This window comes from Dreissena polymorpha, chromosome 7, assembly GCF_020536995.1.
Source record: "Dreissena polymorpha isolate Duluth1 chromosome 7, UMN_Dpol_1.0, whole genome shotgun sequence".
NCBI classification, from domain to species: domain Eukaryota; kingdom Metazoa; phylum Mollusca; class Bivalvia; order Myida; family Dreissenidae; genus Dreissena; species Dreissena polymorpha.
The window spans coordinates 67,554,071-67,580,029 of NC_068361.1; the positions used below are offsets into that span (position 1 = coordinate 67,554,071).

General features: G+C 35.6%; 2 protein-coding genes across 2 annotated transcripts; both read right to left on the reverse strand.

The window, feature by feature from the left end:
* Positions 1-12,418: 12,418 nt before the first annotated feature.
* On the reverse strand, positions 12,419-23,280 carry LOC127838936 (uncharacterized). Its single transcript, XM_052367072.1, has 2 exons — positions 22,905-23,280; positions 12,419-13,175 (listed from the first exon to the last, which is right to left on the reverse strand). Exons 1-2 carry the CDS (start codon positions 22,959-22,961, stop codon positions 12,477-12,479), a joined length of 756 nt encoding a protein of 251 aa, XP_052223032.1. The 5' UTR covers positions 22,962-23,280; the 3' UTR covers positions 12,419-12,476.
* Positions 16,989-18,358, reverse strand: LOC127838937 (uncharacterized). The gene is made up of 2 exons (XM_052367073.1): positions 18,049-18,358; positions 16,989-17,740 (listed from the first exon to the last, which is right to left on the reverse strand). The coding sequence occupies exons 1-2, from the start codon at positions 18,049-18,051 to the stop codon at positions 17,033-17,035; spliced, it is 711 nt and encodes a 236-aa protein (XP_052223033.1). The 5' UTR covers positions 18,052-18,358; the 3' UTR covers positions 16,989-17,032.
* Positions 23,281-25,959: the final 2,679 nt, after the last annotated feature.

The window sequence follows — 25,959 nt, forward strand, 5'->3', positions numbered from 1 at the left end:
ACGCATTCCACAATCACGTGCGTGTGCGCGATATTTCACCGTGATATTATTAGGGTTTTGTTTCTACTGATATATGAGTTAACCGCATCCGCATTGGTTCCATAAGATTGCAATTTCACGGAATGATTGCAATGTCACATGCAATTACAAAGATTACAAAACAACAATATATGGGTCTACATTTGTAGTAGGTCTAAATAACAATAAATAATTTGTTTAAGTACTAATTTCCTTTTTTGACGTTTATGTTAAGTTTAATTACATATTTTGATGCTTTTAAATGCACTTGTCGAGTGATTATTAAATAACAACAACTAACAAATGTATACAAACATAGGGAGATCCGCTTTCAGTATTATGCAGTGAGTTTTTACCTCAGCATGTTGCGCCTACACATTAATAAAAATCAGAACATCTTTTATTCACGTAAACTCTACAGTTTTTTGTGTTATATATATATATATATATATATATATATATATATATATATATATATATATATATATATATATATATGCATACAATAATAATCGTTTCGCGTTGCAACGCTTTATAATTTTTAGGTTTATAAATCGTCAAAAGATGCATATAATGGCTATTTTAGAGCATTGTAAATGTTCAGTAGTACTGTTCCCTAAAAAATATGATAACTAAAACGAAAATTTGCGAATCTTAAAGAACTATTTTTAATATTGTCAATTTGCCAAAAATTATAAAGGCCCCTTTAAAGAAATTTAAAATGACATTTGTCCCAAGGACACAGACGCCCCCACATTCAACGTTTGTTTTTACATGTAACCTTTTACCTCTAATGTGACGTTGACCCTTGATGTAGGGAGCTTTGACCTCTAAGTGTGAAGTTGACCCTTGATGTAGGTAGCTTTGACCTCTAAGTGTCACGTTGACCCTTGATGTAGGGAGTCGGATGTTTCATGTGCCACGTCGTCTTATAATGGTTCATTTTTCCAAGTTATTTTAAAATACAATATGTTGAAATGTTTTGACTGATACAGTCATCATGTACAACGTCATTTGACGTTTAAAAACATTTTCTTTGTTATTTAAATTGTGCAGTCAAAAGACGTAAAAATGTAGTTAACATATAATTTCCATTGTTTTGATGAAGGCATTATGCCGAAACGTCAATTAAAAGGAGTATAATCAGAGAGTTATAATTATTTAATATCCCTTAGGATAATTCAACTGAGCTGATACAGAAATGTTCAATCTATTTAATTGTCAAATTAAACATGCATTATTAATGCGTGAAAAAACACTTTACTCGTCATTTTTACATGGCTACAGTGGTTACTAAACTTTTTTAACATTACTTATATGGACCGAACGAAAAAAAGATCTTGTCCATACCATACATTTATCATACATGATGAAAATCCGAGAATTACTGTGCAAGAGAAATATTGGATATGTGATGATTTTAGATCTAATATATGTCACTTCAGGCAATAAGTTCCCATCATCGAGAAGTTTTATTCCGGAAATGTTGTATGGAGTTGTACTCATACGAACACGCGCACCGGTTAATCAAACGAAACCCATATACATGTATATCAACTTTCACATTTAATCATCAACAGCATAATAGCACATTTGAAACATAATAACAGAAAAGAAGAAATGTCAACTGAGTGTATCTAGTTTCTCATAAAACTCTCGAGTGCAGAGTCACTAACTATAGCTTCAATATTACCGCCTTCACTGAACACAGAACGCAGTGGCGTTAATGTCGTCATAGAGATGTCAACGTCATCAAAGACGTTCTTCTCCAGCACCAACACGCCGTCACTCTTTTGAACGAAAGCGATATCGTGGTATGACGTCGCGCTGACGTCATCAATCATGCAAAAGTCTAAATCGATCACGTTACATGTCTCATCTTCCGATAGGAAAGCTGCGTCTAAATTACAAAGACTGCGATGCCCACTAACGTCACCGTAAGTTCTATCTCCGTGAGTGCGAGCCGGAGATTTCCACGTTGTGTCGAATTCCGCACCATCACCGCGCGTTCTCAATGGGAGTTCTGTCAATGTGACGTCCTCAGCGCCGTCTCCTCGCATCCTGACCGGAAGTACAAGTTTGCTGTTTTGATAAGGAGCACTGCGACTTACACAATTGACGTCTTTATCGTAACTTTTCTTCACTGTTTTATCAACATTTAAGTTTTCAAACAGGGTCGACTTTAGTGTTTTCTTGTCGCCATGAAACAATTTTGAGCGTAGGCGACGCAACTTGCTCTTGACGCGGACTTAATACGCCTGCTGTGTGGTGACCATGGAAGCAGGACGTCCGATGTATGTGACTTCATGCACATTTGCGTCAGGACGGATGTTCATCTGAAAAACATAAGTACAAGTGAGTCTATATTATATAAGTTTTCTTCCTCAAATCAAGCCTCACTTGATGCACCTTTTTCTTCGTGATAGTCCTATGGACTCGATCGCAAGAATGTAGTTAACGATGCAAATACTGTATTTCCATTATTAGAATAGTATTAATTGATTCATAATAAGCAACAATTTAATATGATTTTGGTGAACGCAGCATTGAAAGTTTAAGAAACTTAAGTCTGACTTTTAATACCTCACTAAGAAACGATATAACTGAGCATCATATGTCAAAAGAATATACATTTGTATTATAAATAGCATTTACCATTTTGTCTCTTCGTTTGAAAAGTTGTTCGACAGTAAATGTTGGTTTAGCACAAGCGTAATATTGTGTCTAGATATGACAGAATTTCAAATTTCTTGAACAGGTGATGTGAACGTTGAAAACAAAAGTGTGCCAGCGATGTGTTCCAGTTGGTTTTCATGGTGTATTACAAGCGTCCATTAATTTCAATGTGGCGACAATATCCGTTCGCACCTTGTTAATTGACACGTGTACAAGTTTTGTTAACAATTAAGAACAAATTGACAACACACGTAACTGAAAGTGTGGTAACGAGTAACCATTTCTTACGTGTTAATTTCAGGATGCATTTGGTCTCCTAAACAAAGACACTAATTTGAAAATCAATTAAACTAAGTTTCTTACATGATGATTTTGCAGTAAAATGTTTGCCCATGCATAACATCTTCGAATAGTACTATGTCTTATTGTCACACACAATTCGTAATAATAAGTAATAATACAATTCAAATATAAGTTTCGTTATATAAGAAGGCGTTTATTTCGAAATAGGCACTACATATTCATCATACAGAAAACAACTTAAATGGTTTAGATTTGTGTTCAATTCTTTTATTTTAACGGACCATGGTATTGTTAAACAATTAAAGGCAATACATGTACGTAGAGAGTTTAAAGATTCAAAGATTACACACCTCGAAGCTAAACCGCCACGTAACAGCAATGAACAAAATCATTAGAACCCTGGTAGTTGTTTTCGGAACTTTGTGAAAAATAGTGTTTTTTGTGCGTACTTATATGAAGTACAAATAAATGACAAGTGTTGTACCACCGACAACTTTCATCTCTAGTATATTGTCCTCGTCCGCCTACGGAGCGGGAGGTCGAAGGTTCGAACCTCGCACTGCGAACGTTCTAATAAGGCCTGTTTCTTAGCGACCAGTTGGTTTAGTCGAGGAATACCAATTGCCTTCTAACCAGGCGACCGACACAGAGGGAAGGAATCGCGAGTGAAGACGTTAGTTAGTTAATTGGTCCCATAAGTCAGAACTGGCTTTTAAAAGACATATTAAACGAGTATTGCTTGTGCAAAGTAACACAGTAAAACATTATTTGTTGTTCGTATTTTTTTGCCTGGGAGTTTTAAGTTGATCGCTTGAGGACATCTAATGTTATTGCCACGCGTGGAAAGTCGGTCTGCTCTTAACTACGCTAGGAACGATAACCGCCGCTTTGCTCAGCACAGGTCATTCATAATCTGAGGCTATTAATAGATGCTGATAAACAAGTATAGTGGGATGTTGAGTAACCTCGTTCATAGTTCGTGCTGCTACAGCGGGGTTAAATTCCCTGGGAAACATTCTTTTGTTCTGAACAGATAGCTGCGATCTTTTGTATTCACGGGTGCTAACAACGCAGTAGTAGAAGTATATGTTTGTTTTCATTCACAGTTCTCAATTAATAAAAAGTTGAACATGAGTTCATTAATTACTACTGGTATACTATAGACAACAACAAAAATGCCATATAATCGCTAGACTTTAAATAAAGTTTGCAACTTACGTTTCTAAATAATTAATATGAGAACAACAGTTAAGCTATCGTGTTTGATAAATTGCTAGTCGCATATTCACCGCATGAAATGAGTGATATCATTGTCAAACCACACATTAGTGTATGTAGATAAAAAAAACACTACGGGAGTACCACACATAAGTGTTAGTAGATAAAAATTATACTACGGGAGTGCACATCATATGTGTCCTCACAATATAAAGAAGTGAAAGCCTTATTATGAGTGTAATTCTTCACCATCGACATATAGCGTATTTTAATATTGGATTTACACGCAGTTTTCATTCGACACATTTAAATCATACTTTCATAGCAGCGTCATGCGAAAATGGGTCTTAAGCGTTTTGACCAGCGTATCTTAAGCCCAACCTGTGCATTTGCGCAGTCTGGTAAGAGGCGATGAGACTGGGAGATGCGCAGGCTGAGTGGGCTTTACATATGATGTGCGCATATGTCTTAAACTATTCACTAACGAACAACTCCAGTGCCTTCAGCGCTTTATTTATAAAATGCCTCGTTTTAAACAGAAGCAACCGAAATGGCATTCTAAACACGGGGATATCTTTCGAATACCGAACGTTCTCAATAACATGCCTTTGTCACTAAACCATCACGTCAAGTCGTTTTAATACAAACTAAAAATATTTATGTAAAATTTCGTTTATTTATCAAATGTCGTAAACTATAAAAACAAATATGAGGTTTTCTTTTATAGAACAGTAACATAAAAACGAGTTCGTTTATTCCAACACTTCTGAAAAAAACACGCGAATGACCTAGCGGTGACAAGTAGGACACATCTAGTATCGAATGGGTCTTATTCACCGCTTGTTAAATTGCAATTTACTAGTAAAAATGGAACAAACTCAAAAAATAATTAATGCATTTATTTTCAAACGGGCGAAATAACACTCCTGACTAATAAAATGATTTTAAAAATCGGTTCTTAATAATGTAATTATCAAGCCAGGAGTTTGAATCCCGATGAAGACATTTTCCCAACTTTCTTGCGATATTTAGATTTTCAAAAAAGCTCACACAATGAAAATAAAATTGGAAGAAACAATAGAGTTTGAAAGAAATAAAATAGACTTATACAAGAAGAAATGTGTCACACTCTAACATGATCTTGCCTATAGCATAGTAGTCCGTCTTTCCTTTTCCTTTTTTCCCTACTGAAACTCCTTAAGAAATTCGCTATCGTCCTTCTCTTTTTCATTTTTTATATATAATATTTTAGCATCATCTCTAAAAATTGACGTCAACTTTTATGCAGAAATTGTATATAATAAGAACATACTTAAATAACAGTAATTGATATGTTGATGTTGTAAATGTATAACCTTGTTTTTCATATGTATACGAGATGTATGTTTAAATTGAATAAAAAACTTTCTTGATATTATCATATTAAGGAATATTCTTAATAAAAAAACATGTGTAAGTAAATGGATTAAATGTTTTTGTTTTTGAAAAACGAAATGATGTGAAAATTTCCATTTTAGATCTTTTGATCTGTTTATCGCTCTTATCCAGCAAATTAACGGTTTGTTAATTGGAATTATGATAGCTGGTGTTCAATTAACGTATAAGTTAATGGTCAAATAGTCACACATCAAAAGTGCTGTTTTTTTGCCAAAATAATTATGATCAAACACAAATCTCTTCAAATCTTTTAGCAGTTGAAATTATTTAACACGTTTTACTAGTCTCCGCTCGAAATCGATTAAGAATATTTGTGCATGTATCGGTATGGTAGTTGAATCATGTATTGTGATTACCGGTATATCCACGTTAGAGATTGGACGCAGGTGTTCGTCGGAATGAACATGCATTGATATGAACACGTTTTTACGAGCGTTAAGTTATGTTTTGCAGATGAAGTGTTGGGGATTTAGAAATGGCATTGAATACATTCGTGCGAACGGACAATAACTCGTGCATCTCCAATGAAGAACATAGTAAAAGTAATCTTGGTAATCATTCGTCAAATATCCTGCTTTTATATTTGAGTTATACCTTTTTGAAAAGTTTCAGGTAAAATTATTTGTGATTTATGCTTAAACTGTATCAAAATATCATCCGTATCGAGCTATATCAAGAGAACGCATGCACCGCGCTCTGGCAACCCGGGAAGTGTTAACAGTTAGTTAAAGGAAGTTCCATATAAGCAAAAATCAAGTTTCGTTTCGGAAATATCGTAATGAGTGGTACTCATACGAACACGCACAGTTATTCAAATTAAAAACATATATAAGGGTTTCACATTTAATCATAAACAATATAATAGCACATTTGAAACATTAAACAGAAATGAAGACAGATCAACTGAGTTTGTCTAATCTCTCATAAAACTCTCGAGTGCAGAGTCATTTATAATTGCGTCAATATTACCACCTTCACTGAACACAGAACGCAGTCGCGTTAACGTCGTCATGGAGATGTCACGGTCATCAAAGACGTTCTTCTCCAGCTCACACACACTGTCGGTTCCATACTCTTCAATAAATGCGCTATCTTGGTTTGACGTCACGCTGACGTCATCAATCATGCCCATGTCTAAATCGCACACGCCACATATCTCCTCCGATAGGAAGCCTGCGTCCAAATCACAAAAACTGCGAGTCCCAGTGGCGTCACCGTCAGTTCCATCTCCAGGAGTGCGAGCCGGATATGTCCACATTGTGGGGTCATCCGCACCGTCACCGCGCGTTCTTAATGGAGATTCTGTCGATGTGACGTCATCAGCGCCATCTCCTCGCACCCTGACCGGAAGAACAATTCTGCTGGTTTTATAAGCAACACTTCGACTCACACAATGAAAAAGGATGTCTTTATTGTAACACTTGTTTATTGGTTTATCAAAATTTAGGTTTTCAGACAGGGTCGACTGAAGTTTATTTTTGTCGCCTAGGAACACTTTTGAGCGAAGGCGACGCAACTTGCTCTTGACGCGGGCTTTAACCGCCTGCTTTGTGGTCGCCAGGGAAGATGGGCGAACGATATAAGTGACGTCATTCATATTTACGACAGAAGGGATGTTCATCTGAAAACAAATAATAATAAAAAGTCTATATTGCATAAGTTTCTTCCTTAAAGCATATATTGCTTTATGCACCTTTTTTCTAAGTGATAGTTTCATTTACTCGATTACAAGAATGTGATCAACGATAAATATATTTTTTAATTATTATTAGTTTAGCATTATTTGGTTAAAAATACGCAACTGGTTATGTGATATTGGTGCGAGACGTGTTATGTACGTCTCTGTATTGGTGAACACAATATAAATAGTTTAAGTAACATACGTTTAAGTTTTACTCTTTTACTAAAAAAGGATTATACTGAGCATTATATACGTTAAACAGATATATATTATAAATTATATTTACCATATAACTATTCGGTTGTAAATGTTGTTGGAGACCAAATGTTGTTTTAGGGATAGCGTTATATAATTACAGAATGTCTTGAACAGGTACAGATAACGTTGAACACACAAGTGTGTCCTCTGTGTATTCCAGTTGGTTTTTATGGTGTAGAACAGACGTCCACTGATGTCCACGTGGCGACCATATCCGTTCGCACCTTGTTAATTGACACGTGTCCCAGTTATGTTACCAATTATGGACAAATTGACAACTGTAACAGAAGTGTGGTAACGAGTTATCTTTCCTAACGAGTTAATTTCAGGATGCTAGACATATAGTCTCCAAACAGAATGAACTAATTTGAAATTTAGTTAAACTGATTTTATTGGTATTTTGCAGTAAAATGTTTTCTCACGCATAACATACTCGCATTGTACAATATCTTAAATTCAACCATAATTCGTATTAATAATAAAATGATAACATCCTAAACATCCTAAAAATAAGATTTGTTACCGTAATTACTGTAAGTTTTCGGACACTTACAAATGAAGATTAGATACGGAAAATATTCAAAAGTTAAAAATTAAATGTCCGAAAAGTTTAATTATATTGAAATAATGCAATAAATCAATGAACAAAAGTGTTTCTACTCTGAAATAAATACATCTTTGCTTACTCATGCCTGAAATAATACAGAACAATAAACTAAAAACATACCGCTTCTTTAACAGGAAGATATCACTTAAAATGCTGTCTCTCTATCAAACATTTATTTATAGGTTGTCGCTGTGTCGTCACGAAATCTATATGTTCGTACCTGCCCCTATGATCTTTCAGGGGAAGATACTAAATTTTAAGCCGAAGTAGGTCAAATTTACCCCGCCTATCCGGGTATTCGCCAAAGAGATAATTGGCCAGTGAGACCTTAATGTGCACTGGTATACAATTTTAAGACAATGCATGTGTGGTTGCCCTTTAAATGACAAGGTTACTCCGCCAAGGGCTTGCTGACAATTTGGCAAAGATGCTATTTCTGCTCCTAGCGCGCCTCGCCGCCATTATGGCCACTCCTGTCGTCACGAGCCGCCGGCCCGATCCAAAGGACAGTTTCCTCAGTACGCTTAGCGTGCTGAGTGCCGCCACCCCGGGGCACTTCCATAAGGCTACCCTTTCGAAGTTGTAGACTTGAATTCTGCTCCAGGTCCGCCCCGTCCGTCTTCTTCGCTGGTAGATCCGCTGTCCCGCCGCTCCCGTCCCACTCCTAGTGATTATAATGGCAACCCCTAGACCACAATATCTTCCCCTACGGACAATAAATGCGGTCCGCTTGGGGCCCCGATCATCGTGTTTGGGGAGACAGCGAACCTAGCAGTAGAGAAGACGTCCGGCTCAAGGGGTGACGGACCCCGCTGGATTAGCAGAGCCGCCCACAGAAGTTCCCGTTCTGACAAGAAAATCTTCTGCGGCTGACTCTCGTCTCGGTCGCGACGATCACGCTCCAGCTGCTGACCGAGATTTCAAATGCTGTTGGGTGAAGCGATTGTTTTCTACCGGTATACGTTGTTATTTACATAACTACGCACAGTGTATGGTCCATGGTCTCAGGCATGCGTCTCCCAGGTTTTATGACCTCAATCCGTTTGTAAAAATCCATGATCGAAATGTCACAAGATAAGCGAATACAGTGCCGAAATATGGTAAAATAGCGCTGTAAAATTTACAGTCCGAAAATGTAGAGTCATTAATGACAGACAAACACTCGTATGTCCGAAAATTAAGAGTCTTCAGGATATAGTTATTTTGGCCAAAAAAGGTGGTGTCCGAAAACTTAGAGTTTCCGAAAAATTCGAGTAAAAACGGTAAGTAACATGGTGTTTTTCTCGGAATTAACAATCTAGAAAATAGCTTACATGGATTCATTTGGTATGGCATTTTTTAAATTATTATCTTAAAAACATAAACTGCAATTAAACTGGCAACGGTATGGTTAAAGCAACACAGACAATACATGTACTCAGTGAGTTAAAAGTTTGAGCCAATGCATGTCTCAAAGCTATATGACCACGGAACAGCAATCCACACAATCACGAGTAGTTGTATTCGGAACTCTGTTAATAACAGGGTTTTTTACTACAGATTCATATAACTTACAAATAAAAATAACGAGCATTTTTACGAGCGTTGTATTATCGTTCCTACGAAGCGGGGGGTCGAAGGTTCGAGCCTCACACTGAGAAATATCTTACATGGTCGGTTGCCTATCGATCAGCTAGTTTAATTGAGAGGTACCGAATGCCGCCCTACCAGGCGACCGACAAACAAGATAAGAATCGCGAGTGAAGATGTTATAAACTTAAGGTATAATTACAAGTCAAAAGTTGCTGGAGATTTTGGTTTTGTGTGTTTTATTAATGTCTGGTTCAAATGTATTTTTTGTAATTGCTCGCAAAACAATGCATTTAAAAATGTGAGTTATTTGCCAGTTTGCGTCTAAACCCGACATTTCCTTGTTAAAATAAATGGCTCAAATTGATTTTTAAAAGAGTATTGCGTGTATAAAGTAAAACAGCTAAAATGATGTGTTTTCATCTGTTTTGCTTTGTAATTTGTATCAAAAGAATGTATGGTTTTCCACGAAAAACATATTAACAACCGAAATAGCATGTCATTTTAACATGGGTTCAGTTTCCAAATACCGAAACTTACCAGTTACATGTTGTTGTGACTAAAGTCGTAACGTCAAGTCTTTTGAAAGAAAATGGATATATAGTGTAACTTGTCTCGTATTGTTTTTAAATATACTCCAAACATCTGAGGTTTTCTGTCATAGAACAGTGGAATAAAAACCACGCGAATAAATCACATAGAGGGATCTGGGTCGATAATGAATACTTTTTGTATGTATCGGTAGTATATGAAAGTTGATTGATCTATTTTATATATACTGTCGCTTGTAGCTTGCGGTATCTTTTACGGGTTTGCAGGAGCTGGTATGTTGAGTAGCTCCTGGAAGCGCTCGATCGACCTCTTCTTCTGCCCTTCGTCATCTGCTATCACTCCTCCGTTCTTGACCCTTGCTGACCTCTCTGGCTGTGCTTGCAGTTTAAACTTTTTGGTAACAGTAATATATAATAATGTTAGGATGTTCTTCCCGCATAATGAATATACTTCATTTAATAAAATGTGCTATTAAAAGTATATGGAAACTTTAGAACTCTGTATGATTAGCTTTTCTAAAAAAACATTACGAGAGATTTATTTTTTGCCGGATGAAAACGATAACAAATACTTATTCGATGTAATGTGTTATACTCATGTTAAACAAATTGCACCCACCTGGTGCAACGGATATTTGATAATGTCGTGGTATCGACAATCCCCTTGATCAGAGTGGCAAACGATCGACAATCCACTTGTTCAATTTAATTTGTCAGCGGGCAAAAGGTAATTGTTACGCATTTCACAATCAAGTCAGTGCGTGTGTGCGCGATATTTTACCGTGACATTTTAAGTTGTTTTTTTCTGCACTGATATATGAGCTTACCACATCCGGAATGGTTCCATAAGATTGCAATTTTCTGGAATGATTGCGATGTCACATGCGATCGGAAGATAACAAAACAAAACAATATATTGATCTACATTTGTAGTAGGTCACAACAACAATAAATAATTTATTTAAGTACTAATTTCCGTTTTTTGACGTTTATTTATATAGTTTAATTACATATCTTGATGCATTTGAATGTACGTGTCGCGTGATTATTACGTTGCAAGTACAAATACATACAAATATAGGTAGAACTGCTGTCGGTATAATGCAGTGATTTCTTTACCGCTGCTCTCTGCGTCCCTGACTCTAACGTTTTGCCGTATACACATTAATAAAAATCTATTTGGATTCGTTTAACATATAGTAAGTGTTGTTTTCATATTCCATATATTATCAGATATTTAAATATTTTTCTTTCTAAAATTAACCCAACACTCGATATATTAGCAATTTTATCATTGACACTGCACAGCTGCGCGCGTAACGTTATAACGATCCGTATTAGTGAAAGCTTATTGTTCTTCCGATATTTTTTTTAAACTTAACTTTCACTTTATTCCGATTTGTCTGAAAATGGTAAGTATATGTTGCATTTAATAATAATTGAATTTTCTTTCGATAGGTTGGATGTTCAAGTAAATTATAGCTCTGCATTCGTTCCAAACTGGTACTAGGTCCTTTAAACAAATTTAAAGTTACATTTGTCCATAGGAAACAGACGCTACCACATTCAACGTTTGTTTTCACATGTACCATTTGACCTCTAAGTGTGACGTTGACCCTTGATGTAGGGAGCATTGACCTCTAAGAGGGACGTTGACCCCTGATGTAGGGAGTCGGATGTTACATGTGCCACGTCGTTTTATGATGGTTCATTTTTATTCCATGTTTTTACATCCATCAATATGTTAAAATTATATGACTGACACAGAAATGTTCATTCTGTTTAATTTAGCGTGAACAAAAAAAAACACGTTGCTCTTCATTTTTTATCATTGTTACAGTGGTTAATAAACTTTTTTAACATTACTTATTTATTTAACCCCATAAATTTATCATCAATGATGAAAATCCGTGAATGGCCGTACCAGAGAAATATTGAATTTGTGATAATTTTAGACCCAATATATGCCACTTCAGACAATTAGTTTCTATCTCCGAGAAGTTTTATTTCGAAAATTTTGTATGGAGTTGTACTCATACGAACACGCCCGGTTAATCAAACGAAACCCATAAATATCAACCTTCAATTTTAATCATCAACAGCATAATAGCACATTTGAAACATTTAACAGAAATGAAGAAAGATCAACTGAGTGTATCTAATCTCTCATAAAACTCTCGAGTGCAGAGTCACTAACTATAGCTTCAATGTTACCACCTTCACTGAACACAGAACGCAGTCGTGTTAATGTCGTCATAGAGACGTCAACGTCATCAAAGACGTTCTTCTCCAGCTCAAACACGCTGTCGCCTTCTTCAACAAAAGCGATATCGTGGTATGACGTCACGCTGACGTCATCAATCGTGGCAATGTCTACATCACGAACGTCACATGTCTCATCTTCCGATAGGAAAGCTGCGTCCAAATCACAAAGACTGCGAGGCCCAGTAACGTCACCGTCAGTTCTATCGCCGTGAGTGCGAGCCGGAGATATCCACGTTTTGTCGTCTTCCGCACCATCACCGCGCGTTCTCAGTGGGAGTTCTTTCAATGTGACGTCCTCAGCGCCGTCTCCTCGCATCCAGACCGGAAGTATAAGTTTGCTGTTTTGATAAGGAGCACTGCGACTCACAATATGGATGTCTTTATCGTAACTTTTCTTCACTGTTTTATCAACATTCAAGTTTTCAAACAGGGTCAACTGCAGGTTTTTCTTGTCGCCTTGGAACAATTTTGAGCGTAGGCGACGCAACTTGCTCTTGACGCGGAATTTATACGCCTGCTTCGTGGTGGCCATGGAAGCAGGACGTACGATGTATGTGACGTCATGCACATTTGCGTCAGGACGGATGTTCATCTGAAAAACATAAATACAAGTGAGTCTATATTATATAAGTTTTCTTCCTCAAATCAAGCCTCACTTGATGCACCTTTTTTCTTCGTGATAGTCCTATGGACTCGATCGCAAGAATGTAGTTAACGATACAAATATTGTATTACCATTTTAGAATAGTATTAATTGATTCATAATAAGCAACAATTTAATATGATTTTGGTGAACGCAACATTGAAAGTTTAAGAAACTTAAGTCTAAGTTTAAACGCCTTACTAAGAAACGATGTAACTGAGCCCCATATGTCAAAGGAATATACATATGTATTATAAATAACATTTACCATTTTCTCTTCGTTTGAAAAGTTGTTCTGCAGTAAATGTTAGCTTAGCACAAGCGTAATATAATGTCTAGATATGACCGAATTTCTAATTTTTGAACAGGGGATGTGAATGCTGCAAACAAAAGTGTGCCATCGATGTGTTCCATTTGGTTTTTACGGTGTATAACAAGCGCCTATTGATTTCCATGTGGCGACAATATCCGTTCGAACTTTGTTAATTGACACGTGTACCAGTTTTGTAAACAATTAAGGAACAATTGACTACACGCGTAACTGAAAGTGTGGTAACGAGTAACCATTTCTGACGTGTTAATTTCAGGATGCTAGACATTTGGTATACTAAAAAAGGCACTAATTTGAAAATCAATTAAACTAGGTTTCTTACATAATAGTTTAGCGGTAAAATGTTTGACCATGCATAATATCTTCGAATAACACTTAATTTCACATACAATTCGTAATAATAAGTAATAATAAAATTCAAAATATAAGTTTCGTTATACTAGTATAAGGAGGCGTTTTTCTCGAAATGGACATTACATTTGTCATCATATAGAAAACAACTTAAATGGTTTTAATTTGTGTTTAATTCTTTTAGGCCATGGTATTGTTAAACCAGAAAAGGCAATACATGTACTTAGAGAATTTACAGTTTCAAAGATTACACACCTCAACGCTAAACGGCCACGTAACAGCAATGAACAAAATCATTAGTACCTTGGTAATTGTTTTTGGAACTTTGTGAAAAATAGTGTTATGTGTGCGTATTTATATGAAGTACAAATAAGTGACGAGTGTTGTATCACCGACAACTTTCTTCTCTAGTATACCGTCTCCGTCCGCCTGCGAAGCGGGAGGTCGAAAGTTCGAGCCTCACACTAGGCACGTTCTGATATGGTCGGTTTCTTAGCGCCCAGTTGGTTAAGTCGAGGAGAACCAATTGCCTTCTAACCAGGCGACCGACACAGAGGGAAAGAATCGCGAGTGAAAAATGTAAGTTAGTTAATTGGTCTCATTAGTCAAAACTGGCTGGCCATACTCGCGTTGTGTGTGTGTGTTCTATCAATGTTTTGTTCCAATTTATACTTTGTGATTTCCAAGTTTTTTTGGCAGTGTTTTTAAATATCAATAGCCGACATTTCTTTAATATTTTTTTTTAAATATTTTAAACGAGTATTGCTTGTGCAAGGTAACACAGTGAGCCATTATGTGTTGTTCGTATGTTTTGCCTTGTAGATTTTAATTGTTCGCTTGAGGACAACTAATGTCAGTGCCACACGTTGAAAGTCGGACTGCTCTTAACTAAGCTAAGAACGATAACCGCCGCTTTGCTCAGCACAGATCATTCATAATCTGAAGCTATTAATAGATGCTGATAAACAAGTATAGTGGGATGTTGTGTAACCTCGTTCATAGTGCATGCTGCTACAGCGGGGTTAAATTTGATATGCCTGGGAAACATCCTTTTGTTCTCAACAGATAGCGGCGATCTTTTGTATTCACGGGTGCTTACAACGCAATAGTAGAAGGTAAAGTTTGAATTAATCCACAGTTCTCAATTAATAAAACGTTGAACATTAGTTCACCAATTACTACAGGTATACATAGACAACAACAAAGAAGTCATATACTCGCTAGATTTTGAAATAAAGTTTGCAACTTACGTTATCTAAATAATTAAATTGAAAACATAAGTTCAACTATTGTGTTTGTTAACTAGTTAGTCGCATAGTCACCACATGAAATATGTATTATCATTGTCAAATCACACATTAGTGTAAGTAGAAAAAAAATTACACGACGGGATTACCACACATTAATGTAAGTAGATAAAAATTATACTATGGAAGTGCACATCATGTGTCCTCACATGCCTCATTATTAGTGTATTTCTACACCATCGAAATATATCGTATTTTAATAATTTGATTTACCCGCTATTTTCTTTTGACACATTTAAATCACACATTCATAGCCGCGTAATGCGAAAATGGGTCTTAAGCATTTCGACCAGCGTATCTTAAGCCCAATTTGGGCAGTCTGGTCAGTGGCGATGATGTTTGCTATAAAATCACCCAATATGTTATTGTCTTATTATGTATCTCCTGACCAGACTGAGCGATGCGCAGGCTGAGTGGGCTATATATATGACGGGCGCATAGGTCTTAAATTATTCAATAGCGAACAACTCCAGCGCCTTCAGTGCTTTGATCATTTATGGAATGCCTCGTTTTAAACAGAATTATATACGCAACCGAAATGGCGTGGTATTCTTAACACGGAAATACCGAACGTTCCCAGTAACATGCCGTTGTCACTTAATCATAACGTGAAGTCGTTTTAATACAAATTGAAAATATATATGTAAAATGTCGTTAATTTATCAAATGTTGTAAACTGTACAAGTCTGAGGTTTTCTGTTATAGAACAGTTACATAAAAACGCGTTCGTTTATTGCAAGACTTCTGCAGAAAACCACGCGAATAACCTTACGGCGACAAGTAGAACACTTCTAGTATGGAATGGGGCTTATTCACAGTTTGTTATATTACAATATACTAGTAAAAATGTCACAAATTCAAAATAGACCTAATGCATCAATATTTAAACGGGCGCAATAACACTCCTGACTATTAAACTGTTAGAAAAGGGTTCTTTGAACAGATTGTTATCAACGGAAATCGGTTAAAAAGTGAAGAGTTTGTGTCGCTTTTCATCGACATTTTTGAAAATAACACTTTCAAATAAGGAAACCTGTCAAGAGCATTATTAGCAGAGCGTAAAATTTTAATTGCAGAGGCAATGAGTTTGTTGTTGTTTTTTTAAAAACGAAATGTTGTGCATATTTTCATTTTAGAGCTGTTGATCGGTTTATCGCTGTTTTCGTTCAAAAATAACGGTTTGGAAATTGGACTTATGATAGCTAGTGTTCAATTAACGTGTAAGTTAATGGTCAAATCTTACAATTGTTTAGAAGTTGAAATTATTAAAATCATTTTACTGGTCTCCGCTCGAAATCTATTATGAACAGTTTTTACATGTAATCGGTATGGTAATTGAATCATGTATTGTTTTATAGCAAAGACAGAGATTTGACGCAGGTGTTCGTCGGAATGAACTTTATTTGAAATTAAAACGTTTTTACGATCGTTCAGTTATGTTTTGCAAATGAAGTGTTGAGGATTTAGAAATGGAATTAGATACATGCGTGCAAACGGGCTACTCATAAAAAGAAAATTGGAACAGTTATATTGGTAAACATTCGTTCGATATCCGGCTTTTATATTTGAGTTATACTTTTTTGAAAAGTTTCAGGCAACATATTTGTTATTTAGGCTTAAAACTGTATAAAATAATTAACGTATCGAGCTATATCAAGAGTACAATTGCGCCGCGCTCTGGCAAACCGGGGAAATCGCTTATTGATCGGTACTCAAACTAAACAAATATATACCAAGTTTCAAATTTAATCATAAACAATCATAATAGCACATTTGAGCATTAAAAAGAAACGAAGAAAAAGTGTCATAGCACGTATCTAGTCTCTCATAAAACTCTCGAGTGCAGAGTCACTAACAATTGCGTCAATGTTGCCACCTTCACTGAACACAGAACGCAGTCGTGTTAACGTCGTCATGGAGATGTCACTGTCATCAAAGACGTTCTTCTCCAGCTCACACACACTGTCGCTTCCATACTCTTCAATAAATGCGCTATCTTGGTATGACGTCACGCTGACGTCATCAATAATGCAAATGTCTAAATCGCAAACGCCACAGGTCTCCTCCTCCGATAGGAAGCCTGCGTCCAAATCACAAAAACTGCGAGTCCCAGTGGCGTCACCGTCATTTCCATCTCCGGGAGTGCGAGCCGGAAATGTCCAAATTGTGGGGTCATCCGCACCGTCACCGCGCGTTCTTAATGGAGATTCTGTCGATGTGACGTAATCAGCGCCGTCTCCTCGCACCCTGACCGGAAGAATAATTCTGTTGGTTTTACAAGCAACACGACTCGCACAATTAAACGGGATGTCTTTATTGTAACACTTGTTCACTGGTTTATCAAAATTTAGGTTTTCAGACAGGGTCGACTGAAGTTTATTTTTGTCGCCTAGGAACAATTTTGAGCGAAGGCGACGCAACTTGCTCTTGACGCGGGCTTTAACAGCCTGCTTTTTGGTCGCCATGGAAGATGAGCGAACGATATAAGTGACGTCATTCATATTTACGACAGAAGGGATGTTCATCTGAAAAAGAATAAAAAGTCTATATTACATAAGTTTCTTCCTTAAAACATGAATTGCTTTATGCACCTTTTTTCTTAGTGATAGTTTCATTGACTCGATTACAAGAATGTTGTCAACGATAAATATAATTTTAAATTATTATTAGTTAAGAATTATTTAGTTAAAAATACGCAACTAGTTATGTGATATTGGTGAACACAATATAAATAGTTAAAGTAACATAAGTTTAAGTTTAACTCTTTTACTACGAAAGGATGACGCTGAGCATTATATACGTTAAACAGATATATATTATAAATTATATTTACCATATAACTATTCGTTTGTAAATGTTGTTGGACACCAAATGTTGTTTTAGCGATAGCTTTATATAATTACAGAATGTCTTGAACAGGTACAGATAACGTTGTACACACAAGTGTGACCTCGGTGTATTCCAGTTGGTTTTTATGGTGTAGAACAGATTTCCACTGATGTCCACGTGGCGACCATATCCGTTCGCACCTTGTTAATTGACACGTGTCCCAGTTATGTAACCAATTATGGACAAATTGACTACACGAGTAACTGGAAGTGTAACAGAAGTGTGGTAACGAGTAATCTTTCCTAACGAGTTAATTTCAGGATGCTAGACATATATTACAGAATGAACTAATTTGAAATTCAGTTAAACTGATTTGGTTAGGTAATGATTTTGACCATGCAAAACATCTTTGCAAATTACAATATCTTAATTTCAACCGCAAATCGAATTTATAATTAAGTAATTACATAATTTTAAAAATAAGATTTGTTATATTACATGGCGTTTATCTCGGAATGGGTGGTTATTTTTCATTAAAAATCTAGACAAGAGCATGAATGGATTTATTGGATGTGAAATTTTTATAAAATATTTTTTTAAACATAACCTGCAACGGGCCACGGTGTGGTTAAAACAACACAGACAATACATGTACCCAGTGAGTAAAAAGATTCAGCAAGTAATTGTCTCAATGCTAAATGATCACGGAACAGCAAAAAAACAAAATCACGAGGAGTTGTTCTTGGAACTCTGTTAATAATAGTGCTTTTTTTTACATATTCATATGATTTACAAACAAGATAAGTATTGATGCAAAGCATCAAAGGGCGTCGGGAATTTCAGTGTAAAAGGCACTCAATGAAGTTACATGGAACGATTTTGGTTCTACTGTAAATATTAATATATTGGCCGATTATTTTAAACAAAATAGAAAAAGATACTGGTATAACCATTATCTATGATTTTGTGTTATAAACCTTAAATAACCATTATTTATGATGTTGTGTTATAACCCCCAAATAACCATTATCTATGATTTTGTGTTGTAACCTCAAAATATTTCATAGTTCATGTAATTTACATTGGTTTCCTTTTTTACTGGTATCCGTGTGCAGTTTTCATTTATGGAACAGAACTGTGTAGGTTTTTAAAAATCTGCGTCATCTTGTAAGCGTAATTTCATATTTTTCTCAACTTCAAGGGGAGATGATTCTGAACTTATTCTTACGTTGCTCATTTACGATAGGGGTTGAGTACTTATTGATATGAAAACACTGTAAAAGTTTGACAAAAAATGAATGAAATCTGTAAATTGTATAAAGAAGTTGCATTGCACAGTACTTTGAAATTCAGTAAAAGATCATAATAGATTTATTGCTCCGATATTCATCATTTTCAATTGGGTTCGAGTAATACTGATATAAAAACATTAAACAAGTTTGGAAAGATTCAGATGAAAGTTGTGAAATCTTTTAAACAAGTGGAAATTGCTTATTCTGTCAAATTTAATACAAAAAAACTGGACTTATTGTCCCGATGTTTCTCATTTTAAATGAGGTAAAAATGCTCATTGATATGAAGACACTCTAAGTTTGGAAAGAATCTGACGAAAAATGTTGACATAATCACCTAACCAAGCAGTTTTTCACTTTTATTTTTAAATTCAAAGAGACATAATTCTGGACTTATGGTCCAATATTGCTCATACAGAGTTTCGGTTGGGTTCTCATTGATAAAAAACCTGTGAACGTTTGGGAACAATAGTATGAAACTTTAGGACTTCGAACAAGGATTTCAAAATTTCTCAAATTCTAAGGAAGATAACTATGGACGTAATGGTCGGATAATGCTAAAGGGCCCATACCACCTGGATAGCAATACGTGTCGCGCTTCGCGCTCTATATGTGGTTCTTAAAAAAACTCCGAGGAGTGCTTGACTCTAGTGAAACGGGTTGCTGGGACACAGCTCCTCCTTGATAAACTTCCTTTATCGTAACTCATTGTTACAATAAATAATACGTGTCGCGCTTCGCGCTCTATATGTGGTAGGGATAGTCCTATGATAGACAACCATAAAAATACATGGATAATAGATGTGTTGTTTGAATTTATTTGTTAATATAAAAACACGTGTATTTTTTATAAGATATTTAAGTGATGTAAGAAATTTTAATTAACGTTGTCACCACGTTGCATCATTAAATTTAATAAAAATGTCCAATTGTAGTAAAATGAATTTTAAAATGTCTACATATAATAAGCTTTATTATATTTATTAACCTGACTGAAAAAATTGTCAGCCGCCGAACTGTTCCGTTCGTGCCGGAACCCTGGGATTAAACCGGGGGCCTTAGGATGACTTTTGCGTAAACAACTTCAGTCTAACGCTCTCCGAACTGAGCTATTCCGGCTGACATTAACTTATTTACTGCTATTTAGTGAAGTTGTGTATAAGAATCGTGATTATATGTCTATTAATAAACTACATGTAATACATTGTACGTTTTCGTACCACTACGCCTTCCAATAAACTTACTTGCGCGATAGGTCGTCAAATATCGTACTACATTGATTCTCCACTAAATAAGCAAATTAGAAAAACCACAAAATAAATATATTTTGATTATGTTTTGTTTTTATACAAAACATCATTTGTTTTTATACAAAACCAGAACGTTTCGCGTATTTGCCCCGTCCCTGTGATCTTTCCCCTGTGATCAGTCGTGGATCAGTTATTAATTAAAACAATTAGCTTTGCATTATTGGCAATTAATGTTGTAATAAATGTAATAGGCACAATTGCAGTACTTATTTACACTAATTTACACAAAAATTACCACTATGTAAGATATTCTTAAAACAAAAATATATACATTGATCCGTAAAATAACTTCTCCTCCCATAAGCGAAAAAAAAAAGAATTACATACTAGTCGCCGCCCTCCAGGGCGACGCCAATAATAATAACTAGCGTTTTGACGATTGTTGTAATATTGTTCCGTTCAACACGGATCGGGTTGTCGAGGGTTCGACACACAGGGCAATGTATTACATGGTCGGTTGCCTACCGATCAGCTAGTTTAATTGAGGGGTACCGAAAGCCGCCCTACCAGGCGACCGACAAACAGGGTATCTTACATGATCGGTTGCCTACCGATCAGCTAATTTAATTTAGAGGTACCGAATGCCGCCCTACCATGCGACCGACAAACAGGATAAGAATCGCGAGTGAAGATGTTATAAACTTAAGGTATAACAAGTCAAAAATTGCTGGACATTTCGGGTTTGTGTGTGTTATTAATGTCTGGTTCACATGCATTTTTTATAACTGCTCACAAAACAATGCGTTTAAAATGTGAGTTTTTTGCCAGTTTTTTTCTATACCCGACATTTCCTTGTTAAAATAAATAGCTCAAATTGATGTTTAAGAGAGTATTGCGTGTACAAAGTAGAACAGCTAAAAATGATGCGTTTTTCGTCTGTTTTGCTTTGTAATTTCTATCAAAAGAAGTGCATGGTTTTTCACGAAAAACATATTTGCAACCGAAATAGCATGTCATTTTAACATGGTTAATATCCGAATACCGAAACTTACCAGTAACATGTTGCTGTGACTATAATCGTAACGTCAGGTCTTTTTTAAGAAAATGGACATATAATTGTAATTTGCCTCGTATTGTTTTTGAATATTCTTCAAACGTCTGAGGTTTTCTGTCATAGAACAGTGGAATAGAAACCCACGCGAATAAATCACATAGAGGGGTCGGGGTCGATAATGAATACTTTTTGCATGTATCGGTAGTTTATGAAAGTTGATTTATTTATATTATATAAACTGTCGATAGAAAAGTAAGAGTGAATCATTTTAAGCCAGGTGCTCGTCGGAATTATCTTTTGAATAACTTGATTTGAAAAAAAAGGATTCACGAAAGTTCATTTTTGATTTGTAGATCTAGTGAGCGGATTTAGAAATGGCAGTTATAGACACATGCGTGCGAACGGGCAATAGCTCAGACATACCGTAGCAAGAACATTGAAGCGGTAGTATTCACTAGCCTTCGTAAGATATATAGGATCTGGCACGAGTTGTCATATCATACCATATTTTATTAAACGATTTCAGGAATTTTGTTAGTAAGCGAGCCTTTGGCGAGCTTACTAACGAATTTCCTGGACGAGTTTAATAAAATACGGTATGAAATGACAACGAGTGTCAGATATTGTTGATCACGTGCTTTTAAATAGGCAAATTAAATAAATATTTACGCAAACATAATGATAAATCCCGAATGTTCTTAATATTTCGTGACGTCATTTGACGTTGCAACGTCATTTCAGCAAAATAACATAATGCGATTGGTCAATCGAATGAAAACTAAGCAAATGAAAACGCTTAAAAATTATATTACACATGTGTTAGATATAGAGAATATATGGTTGGTGCCGAGATGGAGAAAGTTTATCCGGTGAGGCTTAGAAAAAGAAAATAGGGCGAGCTTTAGCGAGCCCTATTTTTCTTTTTCGGGCCGAACCGGATAAACTTTCTCCATCTCGGCAACAACCATGTATTCGATTTATCCTGCTTGATGCCGTTGACACATTTTATCAAAGACAAATGATTAATTTACATAACAATATAATTATTCTTGTCGGGCCTCCTACATTCCTGACGACCGAATAACTACCGATTGTGTCACGCTAAAAATAGTTCCACATTAAACTGTTCCTTTTAGAAATCTAATACTTTCCTATCGAAACTATTAAGAGAAGAAATAAAAAACGAATCGAGAATGTGATATTTTTCTAGGTAAAAAAATGAAATCAAAATGCATCAGCAAAACAAAAACTAAATTTTATTTACCTTAATGACAACTTTAATCCATTGCTTATAACAATAAATGTACAACGATATACACATTCATTGTCTGTTCTTCCATCCCTTTGTCGGAATCCATTTTCTGTTTTTCCATCTCTATTATCGCAATGTATTTTAAACCACACTCTTTTTTGATAGCGTTTGTATCGAATGCTTACCATTCTGACCCAAAACCCGATTAACGAAACCGTAATCCTGTCGTAGCGAATTATTTTATTCCTATCGAAGTTAACACTTATGAATGACAAACACACACTCCGAAAATCGTTTATGATTCGTTCGATGCTTTAAAATATTAAAAAATACTGTTAAAACCACCACGTCAAAATTGTTGTCCCTAAAATCCTGAGAGAAACTAGATAGTAATTAGTATGTTTTGTCAGAGAAATGACGTCACACTAGATATGTCATAAATTGCGTAATCAAGTAAATGAACATGATAAATACGGAAATCTGGTTCGGTAATATATTTTTAAGAAGATAAAAATGATGATATATAATATTACGATAACTTTTATGATGCGTCTAAATAAATTTCAAAGGTCAAATATTAGAACATGTTAATCGGCGCGTATGAATACATACTTACGGTTAGATCACGGTCACGTGATGTACTGCCGGATATCAACTAGTTTATCCGACCCTGCTTTATTTGGTCAATGTTTGCAACTGAGGCAGGATAAAAACATATTCGTAATGGTTATATTACATGGGAAACTGAGTATGGCATGTGATAAATTATGGTATTGTTTTTGAGTGTGTTTTTTTTTCAGCAAAGTTTCAGATAAGATATTTTTCTTGCGTGATTTATTTTTCTGCAAAGTTTCAAGTATTATTATATTGTTTTTTATTGATTTATTTTTCTGCGAAATTTCACACAAGCGTATGAGTGATGACTGCTAATAGACGTATACAATACCGTATCGAGCTAGAATATCAAAGGTATAATGAGCCGCGCTCTAGTAAAAGTGACCTTAATGCATTACCGGAAAGTGTCCTCCCAGTTTAGCCTGTGCCAAAATCCAGTTTTAAGCGGCAAGTGTCGTCCCAGTTTAGCCTGTGCCAAAATCCAGTTTTAAGCGGAAAGTGTCGTCCCAGTTTAGCCTGTGCCAAAAATCCAGTTTTAAGCGGCAAGTTTCGTCCCAGTTTAGCCTGTGCAATCCACAAAGTTCGTTAAATGGAAGCCTCTTCTAAACAAAAGTCCAGTTTAAGCGGGAAGTGTTGTCCTTGAGTAGCATGTGTGGACTGCACAGGCTTATCTGGCATGACACTTAACACATATGCATTAAGCCACTTTTTTCCGAGAGAAATACTGGAAGATAATATAGGCTGTGACAATAAATGTTATATTGTACATTAAGTTGTATGGTTTTTTCACTTGTATTTGTAATTTTGAATATGATTTCTTAAAACTAAATAACAACCGTACACATGCGCACATTCATGACAATTATAATTTCCAAACGAACGAGATTTACACACTTAAATTTTATGGTGTTATAGTTTAAATCTAAGTTCAACGAAAAAAACGTTTTGGTAACAGTAATTATTAATAATGTTAAGAAGTTCTTTCCGCATAATGAATACACTTCATTTTACAAAACGTGTTATGAAATCTATGGACACTTTTACACACTGTATAATTATCTTATTTAAAAAATGGTAGCGAGATATTAAATTTTTGCCGGATGAAAACGAAAACAAATACTAATTCGATGTAATGTGTTATACTCATGTTAAACACATTGTACCCACCTGGTGCAACGGACATTTGATAATGTCTTGGTATCGACAATCCCCATGATCTGAGTGGCAAACGATCGACAAACCACTTGTGCAATCTAATTTGTCAGCGTTCAAAAGGTGTTACGCATTTCACAATAACGTGCGTGTGGGCGCGATATTTTACCGTGATATTATTAGTTTGTTTTCTCTGCACTGATATATGAGCTTACTGCATCCGGAATGGTTCCATAAGATTGCTATTTTCTGGAATGATTGCAATGTCACATTTGTAGTAGGTCACAACAACAATAAATAATTTGTTAAAGTACTATTTTCCGTTTTTTGGCGTTTATGTTTTATAGTTTAATTGCGTATTTTGATGCATTTGAATGTACTTGTCGAGTGATTATTACATGAAAAGTACTTACAAATACAACATGTATATACAAACATAGAGAGAACCGCTTACAGTAAACATGCAGTGATTTTTTACCTCAGCGTTTTGCGTCCCTGACACAAGCTTTTTGTCGTATACACATTAATAAAAATCTTTTGGGTTGCGTTAAACTTATATTTAGCGTTCTTTTCATATTCCATAAATTATCAGATGTTAAAAAATATTGTTCTGTCTAAAAATTTCCCCACACACTCTATGTATTAACAGTTTCATCCTTTACACTCCCCAGCTGCGCGCGTATCGTTATGGCAATCCTTATTAGTGAACGCGTATTGTTCTTCCAATCATTTTTTAAACTTAACTTTAACTTTAGTTCGATTTAACAGGAAATTGTAAATATATGTTGCATTTAACATAAATTGAAATTTCTTTCGATTGGATGGATGTTCAAGTAAATAATAGTTCTTCAATCGTTCTAAACTGGTGCTATGTCCTTTAAAGAGATTTTTTAAATGGCATTTGTACATAGGAAACAGACGCCCCCACATTCAACGTTTGTTTTTACATTTAACCTTTGACCTCTAAGTGTGACGTTGACCCTTGATGTAGGAGCTTTGAACTCTAAGTGTGACGTTGACCCTTGATGTAGGAGCTTTGACCTTTAAGTGGGACGTTGACCCTTGATGTAGGGAGTCGGATGTTACATGTGCCACGTCGTCTTATGAAGGTTCATTTTTATTCCATTTTTACATCAATCAATATGTTGAAAATGTATGACTGACACAGAAATGTTCAATCTGTTTAATTGCCAGATTAAACATACATAATTTAGCGTGAAGAAAAACACGTCGCTCGTATATAAATATTTCATGGACACAGTGGTTACTTTTTTAACATTACTTATATGGGCCGAGTGAA

What these genes read in the sequence shown, in the direction of transcription:
- LOC127838936 (XM_052367072.1), bottom strand. Translation starts at nt 22,961, where the DNA reads ATGTGTATATCGTTGTACATTTATTGTTATAAGCAATGGATTAAAGTT. An exon ending in GGATTAAAGTTGTCATTAAG is followed by an intron (nt 13,176 to 22,904) that starts GTAAATAAAATT and finishes TATGTTTTTCAG; the next exon opens with ATGAACATCCGTCCTGACGC.